The 20,911-nt window shown below is 46.3% G+C and overlaps 1 protein-coding gene across 1 annotated transcript in view; it reads left to right on the top strand.

The window, feature by feature from the left end:
• The first annotated feature begins 1,571 nt into the window (after positions 1-1,571).
• Positions 1,572-20,911, top strand: part of LOC137558578 (granzyme A-like) — a 56,946-nt gene continuing 37,606 nt past the window's right edge. Inside the window, exons 1-2 of the mRNA XM_068271752.1 lie at positions 1,572-1,649; positions 6,842-6,995. Of these exons, the coding sequence (XP_068127853.1) occupies positions 1,595-1,649; positions 6,842-6,995 (209 nt within the window). The 5' untranslated portion in view covers positions 1,572-1,594. The remainder of the gene's footprint in view (positions 1,650-6,841; positions 6,996-20,911) is intronic.

Genomic DNA, 20,911 nt, shown 5'->3' with positions numbered 1-20,911 from the left:
TCTTAATCATAGCCCTATGGGTTTTATACCCATCCATGGTGTCTTTGTTTGGCTGCATGTTTTGAGTTCTGTGGTCCCTGCTCCCTTGGGGTGTGCACAGGTGGTTGCAGCGTTCCTATTTTTCTGCATAATATGTATCTGTATTGCTGGCTATTTTTACACCATGTATAAACTATACATTGTGGTACTGGTGTTGCTAGATATACAATTGTACTATGGAGGAACTAGGTTTGCAGTTATGGTTTCCACTTAAAGCGTACCTAAAGATGTTTAACAATTTAATGAACGCTCAACACCAGCCCCAGGGCCACTCAGCGCCAATTGGCATGAATTCCTTGGGTGGAGTTTTGCAGGAGATCACAGCCGCTGCGTCATCAGTCTCCCAGTGGTGATTGCTACTAGGAGACTGTTAGACGGCAAAACTGCCGTCTATTTAACTTGTACAGTGCTACGATCTACAGCAGCGCTGTACTGGGGACAACCATGTGACAGCTGTGTGGCTGTCTCCCTGGGAGGCAAGAGATTGATCGGCTCTCATAGGCTGATGCCTATGACAGCTGATCGTGCTGAATTGCTGGCAGGGGGAGGGAGGGGCAGATATAAAAAAAAATAGTGATATTTATTTTAAAAAAATTACAAATAAATAAAGAAAAAAATAAACATGCTGGCGGGGATCAAACCCCACCAACAGAAAGCTCTGTTGGTGGGCAGAAAATGGAAGGGGGAATCATTTGTGAGCTGAGTTGTACAGCCCTGCAGCAAGGCCTTAAAGCTTTAGTGGCCTAAATTGTGAAAAATATCCTGGTCACTAGGGGGCGAAAGCTTTCGGTCCTCAAGTGGTTAAAAAAAGAGTTTAACTTACCTGGGGCTTCTGCCAGCCTCCTACAGCTGCCCTATGCCCGCACTGTTCCCGAACGATCCTCCGGTCCCCCACCGCAACGCAGTTTCGATTTCGTCGACTTACAAGTTTACATTGCGCCTGAACGGCCCTGCCCGTGGGTATCCTCGTTCGTGCTCCTGCTGCTGGGAGCGTCCTTACAGGTGCAGTACAAGAAGATCTCGACTGCGCCTGTGCAGGATGCTCCCAGTGACAGGGGAGTGAACAAGGATGTGCACAGCCAGGGCGGCAAAGGCGCAGTGGATGGTGACTTTACAAACCAAAACTGCAGCGGGGCAGGTGAATGGAGGATAGCTGAGGACCGGTGCAGGCACAGGGTGGCTTCAGCGGGCTGGCAGAAGCCCCAGGTAAGTGAAGCCCTTTTTAAAAAAAACATCTTCAGGTCCGCTTTAGTACATAAAAACGAATAAATAGTATGTAGTCTTCCAACATTCTGTCAGTTGTGGACGTTATTTCATAACCAGAAACTGGAAAGACCAGGAAGGTGTTACACAAGAGGATGATTGAGAAGTGTGTGATGGAAGTTAGGGGGCAGAGCTTAGGGTGTTCCTATTACAGACAGTGACCAGACCAACACTCCACCAATCAGACTTCTACAGCTTTCAGCTATGATTCTGCCTTTACAATATAAAAGCTGCTCTAACTTCTCACTGTATTGTGCATTGACCACACAATAGACAACACTCTGCAGTCACCATGAGGGTTTTCTTGCCACTATTTGCTGCAACGTTCACCTTATTCATCCATCCATGTAAGTATATATGCCTACTTTTTATAATAAGGCTATGATATGGCTTACTTTGGAAGTGAGTTACAAACTGAGGGACAAGATCCAGATAAGCTGATTTATACCCTGTGGCCCACATGCAATTCACTTTTTCCCCTACGTTTTCTCCTAGGTGTTATTATCACAACTTTTCATAAAATGCCTTTTAAGCCACCAGAAAGCAAGAAAATACTCAAAATAATTTTGATAGTACTTTTTCACCTACTTTTTTTGTAGTTAGACAAGTGCTGGAAAGTTATTTGAAATTGAAGATGAAAAATTATTATTTGACTTTTCTGTTAAGATTATTGTTCTGTTCTGAAAAAACTTTATATGTCAAAAAAAAAATGAAGATAAAAAATTATCTCCTAGGAGAAAACTTGAAGGGAAGGTTCAGGGACTATTTAAAAAAAATAAAAATCCGCATCCACTTACCTGGGGCTTCCTCCAGCCCGTGGCAGGCAGGAGGTTTCCTCGGCGCCGCTCCGCAGGCTGCCGATGGTCTCCGGTGGCCGACCCGACCTGGCCAGGCCGGTGGCCAGGTCGGGCTCCTTCCGCGTTCCAAAATGCGCCTCACGGCGGCGCTGACGTCATCGTACGTCCTCCAGGCTTTACTGCGCAGGCTCAGAACTGCTGAAAAAGTGAATTGCATATGGCCCTGTATGTTAAAAGGTAGGTCGGGTCCATGAACTGTCGCTGATGCTGTATACCAAACAAGTTGATGCCATATTCTAACCATACAGTCTTTGTACCTCAGCAGAAACTAATATTCATCAGACAACTTAAGGCTCTTATTCAATTAAATGTTTCTCCTAAAGTTTTTTTCCTAGTAGATAATTTTTACCTCCTGTTTAAAATACGTTTTCAGCACTTTGCACTTTGCTGGAGGCTAGTGTTGGGCGAACACCTGGATGTTCGGGTTCGGGCCGAACAGGCCGAACATGGGCCAGATGTTCGGCATGTTCGGCCCGAACGCCGAACTCAATGGGAGTCAATGGGACCCCCGAACATGCCCATTTTGGGGGCCCTATGGGGTCGCAGGCATAAGGGGGGAGCATGCCCCGGTCGCGGGGGGGGTCGGAAATTCCCCCCACCCCCTCCGCTAGCGCTCCCCCCTCTGCCCGCTTCCCCATACAAAAAGTTTAAATCAAGTTCAATAGTACCTGGGCTGGTGGCATTGGCTGGCAGTGGAGTGAGGAGGAGGAGGAGTCCGAATAGCAGAGTGACGTTGAGGCCGGGCAGCGGGCGGTTCAGCGCTAGTACCCTTGTGGTACTTCCGCCCTTTCTCTGACCTCACGTCCTCTGCGTGATGACGCATACGAGGGTACGCGTGATGCGTACCCTCGTATGCAGAGGACGTGAGGTCAGAGAAAGGGCGGAAGTACCACAAGGGTACTAGCGCTGAACCGCCCGCTGCCCGGCCTCAACGTCACTCTGCTACTCGGACTCCTCCTCCTCCTCACTCCACTGCCAGCCAATGCCACCAGCCCAGGTACACTACTATTGAACTTGATTTAAACTTTTTTTATGGGGAAGCGGGCAGAGGGGGGAGCGCTAGCGGAGGGGGTGGGGGGAATTTCCGACCCCCCCCCGCGATCGGGGCATGCTCCCCCCTTATGCCTGCGACCCCATAGGGGGGCCGTATTGCGGCCTGTTCGGCCCTGTTCGGGGGCATACAGAAGTTCGGGGCGAACCCGAACTTAAAAGGCCGAACACCATCAGGTGTTCGGCCGAACTCGAACATCACCCGAACAGGGTGATGTTCTGCAGAACCCGAACAGTGGCGAACACTGTTCGCCCAACACTACTGGAGGCTTAAAGCAAGTCTGAATTTAAAATAAAAATATAAAAACAGATGATCACCCAAGGAGAGGGAAGGCTCTGGGTCCTTCCCATTCTCCTCATGGTGTCCTTGTATCCCCGCAGGCTCCTCTGTTTCAATCTCCTGCCCCAGGAGACTTTGGAAGTCTTCTGAAACATGTGGGCTCCCAAAGACCATCAGCTCTGTACTGCGCATGCATGAGTGCGTGAGAGAGGGCGCTCGTGCATGTGCTGTACAGTAGTGATGAGCAGAAAATACGTACATGCGTAATTACGCATTATAATATGCATATATGGGAATAGTGTAAGCAATTTCATAGTTAATTGTTACCAATCCTAATTACGCATGAATTTACACATAATTTACGCGTAATTTTGTGCTGACTTTGGCGGTGAATAGCAAAGCACCCATACATACCATTGCTGCCAAAATTGCTATATATGTTAAGAAGAATCGTGGGTACAAGTTACAAAAAAGGAATTGTTCAAAAAGACTGTAGTTTTTGAGAAAATCGATTTTAAAAATACAAAACAAAATGTCATTTTTCTCGGTTTAAAAACCATTTTTCTTTTCATTTTCAAAATCCCTTTTCACAAAAACTCCAAGGTCTTTTTGAAAAATTTTTTTGACTTGTATCCAATATTCTCCTTATAATATGTAGCAATTTTGGTAGCAGTAGCATGTATGGGAGCTTTGCTATTCACCACCAAAGTCAGCACAAATTTATACGTAAATTCCTGCGTAATTACGAATATTTACATTAAGTCAATTGAACTACGAATTTGTAATTATGTGTATGCGTAATTGCAAACATTTACGCGTAGTTTAGCATAATTGTAATTAGCAGATTACGATCATCACTACTGTACAGAGCAGTCTGTCTTCGTAAGCTCGAAGCCAGCCCAATGCGGAAGAGAGCAGTCTGCTAACAGGGGAGCCTGTGGGGGACACGAGGGCCATAAGGAGACTGGGAAAGCTCTATAGGACCCAGAGCCTTCCCTCGCCTTAGTCGAGTATCTGTTTTTGATTTTTTATTTTCACTACAGACTCCATTTAAAAGGCATTTTATTGATGAGATGTGAAATCAACTAGGAGAAAACTTGGATAAAAACTGAACTGGATCTATTGTTTCTGTTTATCACTGGACAGTGCTTCATGTTTCCCCTTATAGGGCTCAGCCATGTAGTATGTAGGCTTGCAGCAAATCACTTTATGCAGTATTCCAGTATGGAGAATTTAAAAGAGAATCACTTCATGTTTGATACTTTATTTATTAAAGAGACTCCGTAACAAAAATTGCATCCTGTTTTTTATCATCCTACAAGTTCCAAAAGCTATTCTAATGTGTTCTGGCTTAGTGCAGCACTTTCTACTATCACAGTCTTTGTAATAAATCAATGTATCTTTCCCCTGTCAGACTTGTCGGCCTGTGTCTGGAAGGCTGCCAAGTTCTTCAGTGTTGTGGTTCTGCTATGAACTCCCCCTTCCAGACCCATCTATGCACACTGCCTGTGTATTATTTAGATTAGGGCAGCTTTTCTCTTACCTTTTACAAGCTGGATAAATCGTCCTCTGAGCTGGCTGGGCTTTCACATACTGAGGAATTACAAACACATGCAGAGCTGTTTGCAGGAAGAAACGAACAGCCTGAAACTTCAGTGCATGAGAGATGCAGGGGGAAAGAAACACACAAATGATCTCTTGAGATTCAAAAGGAAGGGTGTATACAGCCTGCTTGTGTATGGATGTATTTTCTATGTGTGGACATACTGTACATCAACCTACTTCCTGTTTTGGTGGCCATTTTGTTTGTTTATAAACAAACTTTTTAAAACTGTTTTTAACCACTTTTAATGCGGCGAGGAGCGGCAAAATTGTGACAGAGGGTAATAGGAGATGTCCCATAACGCACTGGTATGTTTACTTTTGTGCGATTTTAACAATACAGATTCTCTTTAAAGGAAAGGTTCTGGATAGTATAGAGCCTCCCTGTTCCTTTACCTGGCCCATCATTTCAGCTCTGTCCTCCAATGAACAGCTCATCAGAACTACTCATGTCCCTGAGTAACTACTGGACATGCGTGGATCAGACTTGCACATGCCCAGTAAGGATGTCTAGGGAAGATTTATCAATGTATTAGCGAAAGTTTTTTCTTCCTTATCTGTTCTAACCAGCAGGGAGAACAGTTCTGCATGATAATAGCAACTTTCTTAAATCCTAGGTAATAGTGGCAGTTTAGCATTAATTTCTAGAGCTGCACTACAGTTAAGAAAAGTGCATATCCATCCCAAAACTGCCACAGTTTAGGAAGTGCTTGATAGCAGTTCTACAGAACACAGTGCAGCAGTGCATGCTAGGCATGATTTGTGAGGTGCTCCTCCCCCCTGCTAATTCCTCCTCAGAGCCTGCTGCTATCAATACAGCAGATGTATTGGTTACCTCAGCAAAGCAATTTCCCTCACACACTGCACTGTCTGAGAGACCTTCCTAGCTCCTCCTATGTTACAACAGTTTTAGAAGGACTATCTAATGATTTTTTAAGATGCCTGAGACAGTTCTGCATGGATTTCTAAAAACCTACCAATATTTTGTCTCAGACACTCTTGATAAATGTCCCCCTTACTACTCTGGGACTAGGAATGGTTGGAAATGCCGTTTTCCAATTCTGAGGAAATTCTGATTTCTGCTAATGCCAAATTCCAAGGTGTCTTTTTGGTCATTTTTTGAATTCTCTGATTTGGCTACTTCTGAGCTGATTTGGAAGTATTGGACCAATCATGGGGCTTGATTCACAAAAGCGTGCTAAGTGTTGCACGCCAGTGAAAAGCCGCTTATCACGTGCAAACTGCTTCTTCACGTGCTAATTCCCGCGTAAGAGTTTGCGCAAAGTTTTGTGCGCACCGCTTCATGTGCAAAATCAGCCACTTCGCGTGCTAAGTAGCATAATAAGTATACTTTCCACACGAAGCAGTGCACAAAACTTTACGCGCGCTAAACTTTACACGTGCTAGCCTACGTACAGTAACAGTTTTGCCCGTGCAAACTACTTAGCACCCTAGTTTGCACGTGCAAAGCTTTACCACGTGCTAACTGAGTTAGCACTGGTTAGAGAATTGAGCCCATGGAATGCAGAATGTTACCATGGTAATCGGAATACCACATACATTTTAGGCCAATCGCAAGACTCTTGTGGTCTAAATTTACCATGGTAATCTGCTTTTCACAGAAAAAACTTGCGTTCTCTGATTGGTCCTTTTCTCTCAAACATTTCAGGTATACTTTACATTACATGTTTCTTTCTATTGTTCCACATTACAGGCTTTTTATATTTCCTTCTATGTAAATTATTTTCAGATGTGTGCATGAAAATCGTCGGAGGAAAGGAGGCCATACCTCATTCAAGGCCATACATGGCTTTTATTTATACTGAAGGAGATTATGGAGGAGAACTGTGTGGCGGCACCTTGATTGATTTGAGCTGGGTGCTGACTGCCGCTCATTGTACTATGTGAGTATTTGGATTGCTGAGGTTTTTACTACACTTTGAGGGCTGATTTATAAAAGTGCACAGTGTTATTTAAGTTGCAACTGCCTTTTTCTGCTAAGTCTATGCCGTTCACAGGTGTTCTGTTTAGAACGAATATGGTTGGATAATAATTAGTATGGCCAGTGTAACTCCCACTAGTGGGAAGGAGTCACCAAGGCACAGTGGCGTGCTAAGAAGTTGTGTGCAAGTTTTACATTGCCCCAGTGGTGCTTGGATACAATCTGTGGTCACGGCATAGCCATGATTCACAAGCATTTTTTTCACTGTCCAACATCCAGTGGTGGGCCGATATTTCGCACATGCAAAATTTTGCATAGAAATTCACAATTACGCAAAATGTTTAATTTATGCAATCGTAATGCAAAATTTCAGAGAAAATCGTAATTAACTTCATATGTAATAGTAGTATTTCAAAATTTCGCATAATTTTTGTTCAGAATATAGAGGTTAATAGCAAAGCCCTCATACATGCTATTGACACCAAAATTGCTACATATGTTAAGCAGAATAGTGGGTATGAGTCACAAAAATAATTTTTCAAAAAGACCTTGTAGTTTTTGAGAAACTCGATTTTGAATATGCCGAGAAAAATGCTTTTTAAACTGTCATTTTTCTAAGTTTAAAAATCATTTTTGACTTGCAATTTTAATTTTTTTTTATATGTACCCACCCATGATTCTCCTTTACATATGTAGAAATTTTGGTGTCAATAGCATGTATGGGGGCTTTGCTATTCACTGATAAATTTGGCAAGAAATTACACAAAATTTCACTAAATTTTATGCGAAAGGACGAATGACTTCATGAAATCAATTGAATTTTCAAATCGTAATTACGTATAAGCATAATTGCGAAAAATTACGCAAAATCCTAATTTGTTGATTACGATCATCACTACCGACATCGTGATCCGAATCCGTGGTTGGGAATCGATCACGGCACGCAATCACGAATTCAGCCGTTATTCCACCGTGATTATCACCAGAAAATCTGCCAACTTTAGCGGTTAATAGCAAAGCCCCTTACATGGTATAAACACCAAATGTGCCAGATATCCATTTTAAAATTTCAAAGGAAAAAAGTATACGTGTAAATACGATAAATGATAGTTCGTTAATGAAACAAAACCTGCCGACTTTAGCAGTTAATAGCAAAGCTCCCTTACATCCTAGAAACACCAAATTTGCAGCATATGTTTAAAAGGTAGTGGGAAAAAAATATTCTTTTCCTATTATTTTATTTTTTTATGTGCAGAGTGTGGGAAATTTAAAAAAAAATTGGTGGGGTCCCCCCTACCCAGCTTATTTAACTACTTGTCCCCCATGCAGGCTGGGATAGCCAGAATGGGGAGCCCTGGCCAACTGGGGCTTCACACCCTGAGCTATACCAGCCCGCATGGTCCTTGGTATGGGGGGGCCCCGGGGGAGAGGGGCAGCCAAGCCTTCCTTTCCACCCCCCCCCCCCTCCCCGAGCCCTAGAGTCCAATCTATGGACAAGGTGTTCTTCCCCACCTCCGGTGCCCCAAGACGACTCCCTTTTGGGGGGTTCATGGTGGCATCTGGGAGTCACCTTTAAGAAGGGGACCCCAGATGCCCGCCCCCCCTCCCAGGAGAAATTAGTATAGAGGTACAAGTACCCCATACCCATTTCCACAAAGGGTTAAATAAAAGAAAAACACAAGAACAAAAAAAAGCCCTTTTTTGGTCTTAAATAACCAGAAATACTTACAAGTACCTTTAAAAAAAGTTCCCGCGCCAATATCCTTGGGAAAAGGTCCCACGACAGTATCCTCTATCTTGCGCTCTTCTGTTACCTTGATTGAAGATCACCGCACAATAAATTTCCCTCCAAGGGTCCCCATTGGTTCCTTAACAGACCAGTGGGGATCAGGAGGATCCCCATTGGTCAATAGGGAACCAATGGGGAGCCTTGGATGGCAATTTAAAGCTGACCCAAACCAAACATTTTTTTAATTCAAAATATTTAGTTGCACCTCTCTGACACATACAAAGATAAATAAACACTCCTTCAAGCCTATGAGCATTTCAGTGCATGCTTTTCACCCTTCTCTTTTCATAACTAGGGTTATACAGGTGGCAGCCATTACTTCTGAGCTTAGTTGGAGGGTGTGTTAGATCATGGGTGTGTTTGTCATCAGCTACCCTCCCTCACAGGAGCATAATCTATGTGAAATCTCACACAAGCTGAGATCACCTCCCCTGTGACATCATCAGTAGCAGCCTGTGTTTTGTTTTTATTTTTTATCTCCTCCACCAGTCTGCCATATTCTGTCCCGGCAATATGAAAGGAAGGGAGGGGTTCCTCCAATAAATGTAAAATATTTTATATTTGTCATCATGCAGCTGAAAAAAGGCTGCTATTTATTATTATTATTTTTTTTTTAACCAGAAAAAAGTTTATTCAAACAAAACAAAAAGGACACATATCGTACAGTGAAACCAGAGGTTACATTTGAGAAGCAGTCTTTGTATGGGGGTACAAATGTGGTAAAGTTGGGTCTATGCAGTTACATGCATAACAGATTGTGTTATAAAGGGAGGCACACATTGCTCCAGAGGAGCACTTATTTAAAGAACAATCACATAGGTTAAATAATGTAAGAGATGGAACATTCAAAGGGGAACAAACCATTGCTCATATTGTACCACATCGCCACTGTCTAGGTGCGTGTATAGACCAACAATTAAGAATAAAAAGAGAGGGTACATACGAGCTTATATAGTGTAATTTTAGGCTTGTATAAAGGTTTCATATTTGGAGCTCATTTTCTATTTTTCCAGACATCCCAGATTAGGTGGAATTGCTTTATTCTGTTTCTGTGTGTATAAACCAATTTTTTGAAGGGAAGGCCTTTATCTAGACGTTGAATCCAGCAAGAGAGCGGGGGGGGGGGGGGTGTTAGTTGACAGCCAGTGCAAAGCAATTTCTTGCTGAGCGGCAAATAGCGTCTCTCTCATTAACATTTTGGTACATGCTCTTATTTCTTCCTCATCGATTATACCCAAGATGCATAAAAGGGGGTTGAGGGTAGTTGGGCAGCCCATACGGTCATGTAGGAAATTTACAGTTTGGGTCCAAAAATCTGCCACCGGGGGGCATTCCCAAATAAGGTGGTAAAATGTAGGAGCACTATATCCGCACTTTGGGCAGACATTTGTTGCTAAGGGGTTGTATTTTATCATTCTACTAGGGGTCAAGTAGGCCTGATGGAGTATATAGAGTTGAGTGGCCCGGTCTTTAACATTGAGAGATACTCTCTTAACTGCTTCCAGAGCGTCTACACAGTCCTTCGTATCTAGAGTCCTACCTGTGGCCCCCCATTTTTCTTTAGAGCCTAAGGTTCTGTCGTAGGCAGAGCGCTCTATCATTTCTTTATATAAAGTTCCTATTAAGTGTTTTTTAGGCCCATCTGCTATTGTGTTAAGTACTAAGTCTGGCTCAATATGTACGGGGTCCTTCTTAAACTGACTGTAAAATGCGTGCTTCAATTGCAGAAAACGGAAATAGTAAGGTGAAAGTGCAGGGCATTGGTCCACCAGTTTAGCGAAGGGGATAAGTTTCCCGTGTTCTACTATTTGGCCTAAGTAGATTATACCCATTTTAGCCCATAGGTGAGGGTCCGGTACAGAGGTAAATTCCTTCAGGTGTTGGTTATGCCAAAGGGGCGTGTGAGCATCGAAGCTAAAGGATTTATATAGGCCTCCGGCACGGCGCCAAATCATTAATGCCTGCGTAAGAATTGTATTAGGCATCTTACTAGCAGGTATCTCCTCTCTGAGGAGATCGTGGGCAACACAATCTTTAAACAGATCAGAGCTATATCCCAGTGCTTCAGGGTTATATAGGTTCCCAGTGGAGAACCAGGATGAGATGTGTTGCAGTTGGGATGCTAAGTAATAATGCTGCAAAGAGGGCAGCGCCAGACCTCCCTGACCATTTGGGTTTATAAGTATAGTGTATTTAATTTTGGCCCGTTTGTAATTCCAAATAAAAGAAATTATTATGGTTCTAAGCCGTTTAAAAAAGGACATGGGAATGTATACCGGCGAATGATGTAGAACATATAACATCTTAGGTAAAAGTATCATTTTGACCAAGTTAACAGGGCCGACGACCGTTAAGTATAATTTGGACCAGGCCCTGCACTTTGCCTGTACAAAGGGTATAAGTGGATAGACCTCAGCTTGTAGATATAACCTAGGGTCTGAATGGATCTGAACACCAAGGTATTTGAAGGACTGAACGGCGAGCAGCGGGAGGTCCGACAACTGGGACGTAGCTGGAGGGGAATCTAAGTGTAGGAGTACTGATTTGGCCTTATTCAGTAGAAGACCTGAATAATGCCCTGATTCTGTAATGGTGTCTAGAGCGTTGTGCAACGATTCAGCAGAGTCTGCTAAATAAAGAATGGTATCATCCGCATAGAGGCTAATTTTCTCTTCTGTGTGCGGTGTACAGAAGCCATGTATTGAAGGGTGTGCTCTTATGCGGCAGGCGAGGGGTTTCACTGCTAAAGCATATAGTAAGGGGGAGAGCGGGCAGCCCTGTCTAGTACCCCTGCCCAGTGAAAAAGACTCGGAGATCCATCCATTCGTACATACCCTTGCCTTGGGGTGATGGTAGAGAAATTGAACCCACTTGCAAAAAGTGTCTCCAAAGCCAAACCTGGCAAGGACCGCATTGAGATATGGCCACTCGACAGTGTCGAAGGCTTTTGCCATATCGAGTGAAGCTACCACTCTTTTCCCCATATTGATGTGTCTAGCTTGGATGTTTATCAATAAGCGGCGAATATTCATAGCAGTATTTTTCCCAGGCATGAAGCCCGTTTGATCGGGGTGTATCAGTGAAAGAATAACTGTGTTGAGTCTGTTGGCGAGTATTTTTGCTAATATTGTAATATCCGCAGTCAAAAGAGAGATCGGACGGTACGAGTCGCATAGCAGCGGGGCCTTGCCATATTTAGGGAGTATAATAATTAACGCCTCCATCAGTGATGGTGGTAGTTCGCCCGTTTCAAATGCGGAGTTGTACATTTCTAAAAGGAGGGGTGTAATGTTATCCATATATTTTTTGTAGACTTCAATGGGGAGACCATCCAGACCAGATGCTTTTTTAGATGGGAAACCAGCAATGGCCATACAGATCTCATCTAGTGAAATTGGGGTGTCTAGGGCATTAGCTTGGTCAGGAGTAAGCCTAGGTAATGTAATTTCCGATAGAAAGATCTCCGAGTCTGTCTGGTTTGTAGTGGTATGGCTGGCATACAGGGCTGAATAGTATTCATAAAAGGTTTTGTTTATATCTTCACAACCTGTTACTTGAGTACCGTTCAGGTCTTTTATGTGAGTAATTACAGGTGGGGAGGTGTATGCTTTGCTTATTTTGGCAAGGAGCGTGCCCGCCTTCTCCCCCTGTTCGTAAAAGTTTTGCTTGTTAAAAAACAATTTGCTTTGAGTGATTTCCTCTATTAACTGTTTATGTTTTCTCTCAGCTGCTCGAAATTCATCCAGCAATTCAGTCGAGGGGTTGGTGATATAGTGCTTTCTAGCTGTTTCAGCCAATGCTATAAGCTCTCTTTCTTTGTGTTTAGAGTCTGATTTACAGTTGGAGATTGCACTAATAAGTTCCCCCCTGAGGAAAGCCTTGAAGGTTTCCCATTTTAGAAGTTGATTGTCTTCATCCCTGTGGTCAAATTTATAGTTTTCAATATGATTAGCTATGTGGTCTTGGTCAGTGACCAGATCTAGCCAAAAAGCATTAAGTTTCCAGAACTGAAATGGTGGTTTATTACCCCACGCAATCGCCATAGTAATGGGGGAATGGTCCGACACTAGGCGCGGCAGGGCCCCAATATCAGAGACATATTTAAGGAGATCAGGCGACGTAAAAAAAAGGTCTATGCGAGAGGCTGCTTTAAAAGAGGCAGAGTAGCATGTAAATAGTTGCTGCGAGGGATTAAAATGGCGCCAAACGTCCGTTAGGTGGACTTCAGCCATAAGGTTTGCAAAAGAGGTAGTGTTTCCTGACTTGGAGGGGTGTTTATCTAGTGAGGGGTTACATACAGCGTTGAAGTCGCCCATCCATACTGTATATTTACAGAAAAATTTAGATGCATACTGCAACCCCTCCTTAATTACAACAGCACTGTAGGGTGGGGGAATATAAATATTCATTATTAACAGAGGCTCACCATTTATCCTGCAGCAAACAAATACATACCTGCCATAATGGTCTGTTTTAGCATTAAGGAGTTGAAATTGTAAGGACTTTTTAAACAAAAGAGACACCCCTCTGGAGTACTGAGAGTATGTTGAATGATATGACCATCCAATCCAGCCTCTGCGCAGAGCCATCACTTTATCTCCTGAAAGATGAGTCTCCTGCAATGCTATCACATCTGGTTTGTGCCTGGCTATGTAGTTAAGAACTATGTGGCGCTTCCTGGAATCATTCAAGCCTCTAACATTCCAGCTCATAAACCTAAGCGATTGTACCTGTGTTGTGCTACGTGACATCTAGACTGAACTCACTATGTGCCTGTACGTCTGCATTGAAATCCCCTTGTCTATGTAAGTTTATTGACTGTAAACCTCGGTTTTGAACGGTGAGAGTTATCATAAATATCCTATGAGTATGTACGTGTAACAGTAAAAAGTAACATACCCCAAGAACCCGAAACCCACCCTGACTTACCATTTAACTCGGCAAGTCCTTGTACCCGAACAACGAACACTCATACACAGCAGGACGACAAACTGCCGCTATCTGCTGTGGGTAACCCAGAAAAGCCCTTAGTGGGGCGAAAACAAAGTGGTTACGATCAGGCCGATCGCTCAACCGGCGAGCAGCCTAGATCAATCTATACGCTTTGGCTTTGAGACGGCAGGGAGAAGGGAGATAGCAAAACCTCCAGCCAGCTCCGATCTCCGTGCCATCCCGCTCCTAACGAGAGTTACGTATACACAGTTTTATATTGCATCCCAGTTCCGTTATATTTTAGTAAAATCAGGGAACATTTCTTATTTTACTTTATAAAGTTGTATGTGAGACAGGTACAGAGGCGTAGCTAGGGTTTTCAGCGCCCGGGGACAAAGACTATTAATGCGCCCCCTAAGGTGAAGGGTCGTGACCAAATGTGAGCGTGATTATGGGTGCTCCACATTTGGTCACGCCCCTTCAAATGTACATGGAGGTTAGCAGGCTCACGCTTACCCACCCTCCCTCAGTATGTACCTTCCAGCATGTTCCAAGACAAATTCAGCAATCATGAGCCCCCCCATCAAGACAAATTCCGCAATCATGAGTAAACATGAGGCCCCCAACATGACCAACTCAGCAATCATGAGGCCCCCAACATGACCAACTCAGCAATCATGAGGCCCCCAACATGACCAACTCAGCAATCATGAGGCCCCCAACAAGACAAATTCAGCAATTATGAGGCCCCTAACAAGACAAATTCAGCAATCATGAGGCCCCTAACAAGACAAATTCAGCGATCTTGAGGCCCCCAACAAATCATGAGGCCCCCAACAAGACAAATTCAGTAACCATGAGGCCCCCAACAAGACAAATTCAGCAGTCATGAGGCACATAAATAGACAGCATTTCACATAAATAGGCAGAATGTCCCCTTAATATGGTAGACACCTCTCACCTGGCAGCAGTTCCCCAAAATACACTCAATCTGACAGCAGTGCTTCCCCAAAAATAGGTAGCCCCAGGTCTATAGGTGTCCCCAGAATAGGTGGCCAGCAGTATAGATGTCCCCAGAACAGGTAGCCACGGGTAGAGATGTCCACAGAACAGGTAGCCAGGGGTATATGTGCCCAGTATATGTAGGCAGGGGTATGTGTCCCCAGTATATGTAGCCAGAGGTATATGTGCCCAGTATATGTAGCCAGGGGTATATATGCCCAGTATATGTAGCCAGGGGTATATATGCCCAGTATATGTAGCCAGGGGTATATGTACCCAGTATATGTAGTTAGGGTTATATGTGCCCAGTATATGTAGGCAGGGGTATATGTGCTCAGAGTAGGTAGCCAGGAGTATATGCCCAGTATATGTAGGCAGGGGTATATGTGCCCAGAGTAGGTAGCCAGGGGTATGTGCCCAGAGTAGGTAGCCAGGGGAATATGTGCCCAGAGTAGGTAGCCAGGGGTATATGTGCCCTGAGTAGGTAGCCAGGGGTATATGTGCCCAGAGTAGGTAGCCAGGGGTATATGCCCAGTATATGTAGGCAGGGGTATATGTGCCCTGAGTAGGTAGCCAGGGGTATATGTGCCCAGAGTAGGAAGCCAGGGGTATATGTGCCCAGAGTAGGTAGCCAGGGGTATATGCCCAGTATATGTAGGCAGGGGTATATGTGCCCAGAGTAGGTAGCCAGGGGTATATGTGCCCAGAGTAGGTAGCCAGGGGTATATATGCCCAGAGTAGGTAGCCAGGGGTATATGTGCCCAGAGTAGGTAGCCAGGGGTATATATGCCCAGAGTAGGTAGCCAGGGGTATATGTGCCCAGAGTAGGTAGCCAGGGGTATATGTGCCCAGAGTAGGTAGCCAGGGGTATATGTGCACAGAGTAGGTAGCCAGGGGTATATGTGCCCAGAGTAGGTAGCCAGGGGTATATGTGCCCAGAGTAGGTAGCCAGGGGTATATGTGCCCAGAGTAGGTAGCCAGGGGTATATGTGCCCAGAGTAGGTAGCCAGGGGTATATGCCCAGTATATGTAGGCAGGGGTATATGTGCCAAGAGTAGGTAGCCAGGGGTATATGTGCCCAGAGTAGGTAGCCAGGGGTATATGTGCCCAGAGTAGGTAGCCAGGGGTATATGTGCCCAGAGTAGGTAGCCAGGGGTATATGCCCAGTATATGTAGGCAGGGGTATATGTGCCAAGAGTAGGTAGCCAGGGGTATATGTGCCCAGAGTAGGTAGCCAGGGGTATATGTGCCCAGAGTAGGTAACCAGGGGTATATGTGCCCAGAGTAGGTAGCCAGGGGTATATGTGCCCAGAGTAGGTAGCCAGGGGTATATGTACCCAGAGTAGGTAGCCAGGGGTATATGCCCAGTATATGTAGGCAGGGGTAAATGTGCCCAGAGTAGGTAGCCAGGGGTATATGTGCCCAGAGTAGGTAGCCAGGGGTATATATGCCCAGAGTAGGTAGCCAGGGGTATATGTGCCCAGAGTAGGTAGCCAGGGGTATATGTGCCCAGAGTAGGTAGCCAGGGGTATATGTGCCCAGAGTAGGTAGCCAGGGGTATATGTGCCCAGAGTAGGTAGCCAGGGGTATATGTGCCCAGAGTAGGTAGCCAGGGGTATATGTGCCCAGAGTAGGTAGCCAGGGGTATATGTGCCCAGAGTAGGTAGCCAGGGGTATATGTGCCCAGAGTAGGTAGCCAGGGATATATGTCCAGTATATGTAGGCAGGGGTATATGTGCCCAGAGTAGGTAGCCAGGTCAGGTGTCCCCCTCCCCAGCAGGAGGGGAGCAGCGCAGAGAAGAGCTGCTCTCCCTTCCTCGCTGTCCCCTCCAATGTCCGGGTGGCTGGCAGCGGCGGGCGGAACTTACCTCCGTCTCGTCGCAGCGCCGGATGGATCTGCCACTACTCTGGTCTGGTCCAGACCAGAGCAGCGGCTGCGCACCCGAACTTCCGCCCGGCGCTGGAGCGAGACGGAGGTGAGTTCCGCCCGCCGCTGCCAGCCCAGCCACCCGGACATTGGAGGGGACAGCGAGGGAGGGAGAGAGCACCTAAGGTGAGGGAAGGAGGGGGGATATGGCCCCCCTTCCCCACCGTCCGCACAGCTCTCTCTCTTCTCTGCGCTGCTCCCCTCACCCGCCGGAAAAAAAAACAAAAAACCCGCAGCTCAGCCAGGCGGAGGGCGCCCTTGGGGACCAGGCGCCCCGGGGCACTTGTCCTACCCCGACCCCCCCTAGCTCCGCGCCTGGACAGGTATATAACAGGAATAAGCGGATAAGGAGGCAGAGTGAGAGGGATGGAGGAGGAAAAGAGGGGGGCAAAGGAAAAAAGTGTAAGTATAAAAGCTGCGTAGATCCTGAAATCTAACCCATAGTCTTTATGCGCCAGAGTCCTCACTTATAGCGCCACTAAATCTCTGCAAACATAGCGTTCTGCAGCCAGTGGTGCAGTTTATAATGCGCTTGGTTAGTATCAGTCAGGCACAACAGGCACAATTAAAGTGGATTGCAAGGTATACTGTTTGGCATGTGCAAGGGAAGAGAGGGTAAATCGAAGCTAATTCCTTGCCTGCTGCATTCCTGCTGTCCTCAGAAATCCAATAACGCTGGAGGCTCCTGTGGTTGCGTTTGCATGGATAATGTCCAGTTCTAAGCAGCAATAAACGCCCTGTGCTCACTCATCCTTGTCACCCTCTTGCCGAGATGGAGATTTACGGGCTTTTGAGCGCGCTTCCAGCCAGCTCATCACAGCTTCGGGTTTAGTGAAAAAATGTGTTTGGTCATCTGCAATTACCCGGAGTTTAGAGGGGTAGAGCATAGCATATGTAAAACCAGCATCTTTAAGTTTCTTTTTAGCATTGAAGAAGGTTGCACGCTGTTTCTGCAGATCTATGGAAAAATCCGGATAAAATGACAATCTGGCATTTTCATATTTTACATCTCCCATTGCTCTAGCAGCCCTCAATACCGCGTCTCTGTCCCTGTAGTTCAGAAGCTTTAGTATAAATGTACGCGGAGCAGCTCCAGGGATTGAGATTTTAGGAGAGACCCTGTGCGCCCTTTCTACAATGAAGGCTGTGGAGAACGTAGCTCTGTCAAATAACTGTATTAATAGTTTCTCCGCAAAGTTCTCGGGTGAAGAACCCTCCGCCTTCTCTGGCAAGCCCACTATACGGATATTTGACCGGCGGTTACGATTTTCCAAGTCTTCGTGCCGATCTTTAAGTGATCTTACCTCATGCTGGGTCTGCACAGTATCTTTTTTCAAAGGCCCCATCTGATCCTCCAACCGGCTTAAACGGCCCTCTGTTTCTGTGACTTTGCCCCGGAGAGACTGCATGTCTGCCCGGAGGAGGGAGACATCCGATCTCACCTCCTCAAGTTTGGTCGTAATGCTGGTAAGGCTTTGCTGACAGGCAGATATCCCTTGCATAATCTGCTTGAGCGTAGGAGGTGCTGTCTCATCTTCTGAGGGGTCGTCGCCATCTTGTTCTTCCTCGTGGCGAAACTTGCGGAGCTTAGCCGCCGCTTCCGAGCCCCTTCTGGTCATGGTGAATGGATCTGAACTGATCCCAAGGGTTCACGGAGCTGAGCCGAACCGGTCCGGGTGTTAATTCTCACGGATTACTGCGGCAGGATAGAATAGTGTGGATGTAGGAGCGGGAGCTGATCTCTAGCACGTCCTCACCCCATGAGCCTCCGGCCACGCCCCCCGCTATTTATTATTATAAGTTATAAAATAGATTTTATTTCTGAAATCTTGTCTTTTAATTTGGGTCCTCTTTAAAGATGCTTTGCTCTCAGCTATACTGAGTATAGCTGACAGCGCATCCTCTGTGGACGCTTTGCCACCGGCTCCTGCTGTCCTCCCTGCCTCTCTCACACCTATCACCCTCACCCATGCTGGCACCCAGTGCACCCATAGTTGCACTGGGTGCCAGCATGGGTGTAGGTGACAGGTGTGGGAGGCAGGGGGGACAGCGGGAGCTGGCGGTATAGCATCCGCACAGGAGGACGCTATTGGTGCTCCAGGGTCATGGCGTGGGTGATTGCTATAGGTGCAGTGGGCAGGGAGGAGAGTGGGAGCCGTGCAGGTTGGAGGATGGAGCTCTAGCTACACTAAGTATAGCCAGAGTCAAAGCATTTGGCTCCAAGGCTCCCTGTTGGTCTATTAACAGACACAGGGGCGCCTCTTGCCATAGGCAGTACAGGCAGTCGCCTCGAGCGCTGTTCCAATCAAAAGATGCAGCTGCTACTAATTCTTCACTCATTTCTGTCTGTCCCACACTACTGTCAGCCAGCTTCCTACACATGCGGCAGTGTGCTACCACACTTAAGTCTCCCCTCTGCCCCCTGGTGGCTGCCGGCCAATAGACAGGGAAAGCTCTGCTCCGCGCCTCTCTTCCTCTAAGCAGCCACAGGTGCAGTGTCTACTGCATGGAGGGAAGGAGGAGAGAAGAGAGAGAGAGACAGCTCCAGGCAGTGGGACAGGATCGAGTGTCATGAGCAGGAGCGTGCAGACAGGGTGGAGGTGGGGGAGAGGGGCTTTGGGTGCCGGAGCAAGTGTTGAGTATAATACTGTAATGATCCACTCAGCTGGCTGCACAGGCAGACAGCTGTTTGACCATTCCTCTAGTCTGTGGGCTGCAGGTCTCTGGAAGAGAGACCTGTCTTTCCTTTGCAAGTTTCTGATCTGCTCTACTACTGAGGAATTTGCATACATTGGTTATGCATTGCAAATCACCTAGCTGCCTCCTTTGTAGGCTGGCAGTATAAAAATCTGTGTTTTCCCAGAGTCCTTTGCTGGTCATCCCTTCAGGGTTTGTCGAAACACTCCTAGAGTGTCAGCCTGGCCATGCTATTTCTTGTCAAAGTTATCTTAGAGTAATTCTTGGGACTGCACTAGGCAGTTTCCCTAGTGCAGTTAGGTTGCTATCTGTTTGTCTGTATTGCCTCTCTGTTGCGATTGTCCTGTCGCCAATGGTGGCCATCAGGAAATCGTTCTGTCTGTCTGGGGGTGCTAACCAGAGTAGCGGTTGCTACTGGTAGCCCCTTCTGTTCATCTGTCTAGCTTGGATCGCACTAGCCCCTAGCGGTAGCGGCTGTGGATCCTTCTGATCTGCGTTCTTGGAGTATAGCTGCAGCAGCGGTTGCTACCTGCTATCTCATCTGTCTGTCTTGCTTGGATCGCACTAGCCCCTAGCGGTAGTGGCTGTGGATCCTTCTGATCTGCTTTCTTGGAGTATAGCTGGAGCAGCGGTTGCTACCTGCTATCTCATCTGTCTGTCTTGCTTGGATCGCACTAGCCCCTGGCGGTAGCGGCTGTGGATCCTTCTGATCTGTGTTCCTGTACCCGGATCACACTCGCTCTGGCGGAAAGAGAAGTGTATCTTCCCTATCCTATTCCTGAACCCAGATCGCACTAGCTCTGACGGAAAGAGCAGTGGATCTTTCCTAGCCTGTTCCTGAACCCGGATCGCACTCGCTCTGACGGAAAGAGCAGTGGATCTTTCCTCTCTTATTCCTGTTTTCCGTTTGTCTGTCTTGTCTGATACGAACGCTTGCTGTAGGCTCGGTGAGGTAACCGTTAAGCAAGCGCTCGCGTTCTTTGTTTCGTGTTTGTATGTCGGTGGTTAGTTAGGCGTGCTTGTCTCTGTTGCGCTTAACGTGCGGAGATCGCGCTGTAAACGCGTTCGCTGTTTCGAATGAGTGCGGTGTTCGCGTTTAGTTAGCGTTTGTTGTTTTCGTTATTTTCTCATTGTCGTTTGCTGTACCTTTGCTCCTCTCATGCTAAGCCCTTTTCTGTCTGGTGTCTCTTGGCAATCGCCATTCTCTGCGATTGCGTTCTTGCTTTTGTTTCTGCTGATGTGTGTTTGCCGTCGCTGGATGGCGACTAGTTTGGGGAACACGCATTCATCCTGTATCTGTGCTCTTTCTCTTTAAGGGCTGTTCAGCCCCGCATTTGTCTTAGATCTGTACAATTCCCATCTGGAATTTGTGGCTGTGCAGAGGCTGTGCTCGTCTGCACTCCACAGCGCCATCTGCCGGTGGAAATTGTCCTCTGCTGGTGCATTGCACCTTGCCTGGGTTCACCTAATTATACATGTGTGGAGGGTTTTCGTTGTGTCAGTGCGCATCTTGTGCACTGACCACGAAAAC

The sequence above is a fragment of the Hyperolius riggenbachi genome, chromosome 1, assembly GCF_040937935.1.
Source record: "Hyperolius riggenbachi isolate aHypRig1 chromosome 1, aHypRig1.pri, whole genome shotgun sequence".
Taxonomy (NCBI): Eukaryota; Metazoa; Chordata; class Amphibia; order Anura; family Hyperoliidae; genus Hyperolius; species Hyperolius riggenbachi.
Note: the sequence above shows the minus strand (reverse complement) of the source record. Positions and strands in the feature narration are given on the sequence as shown.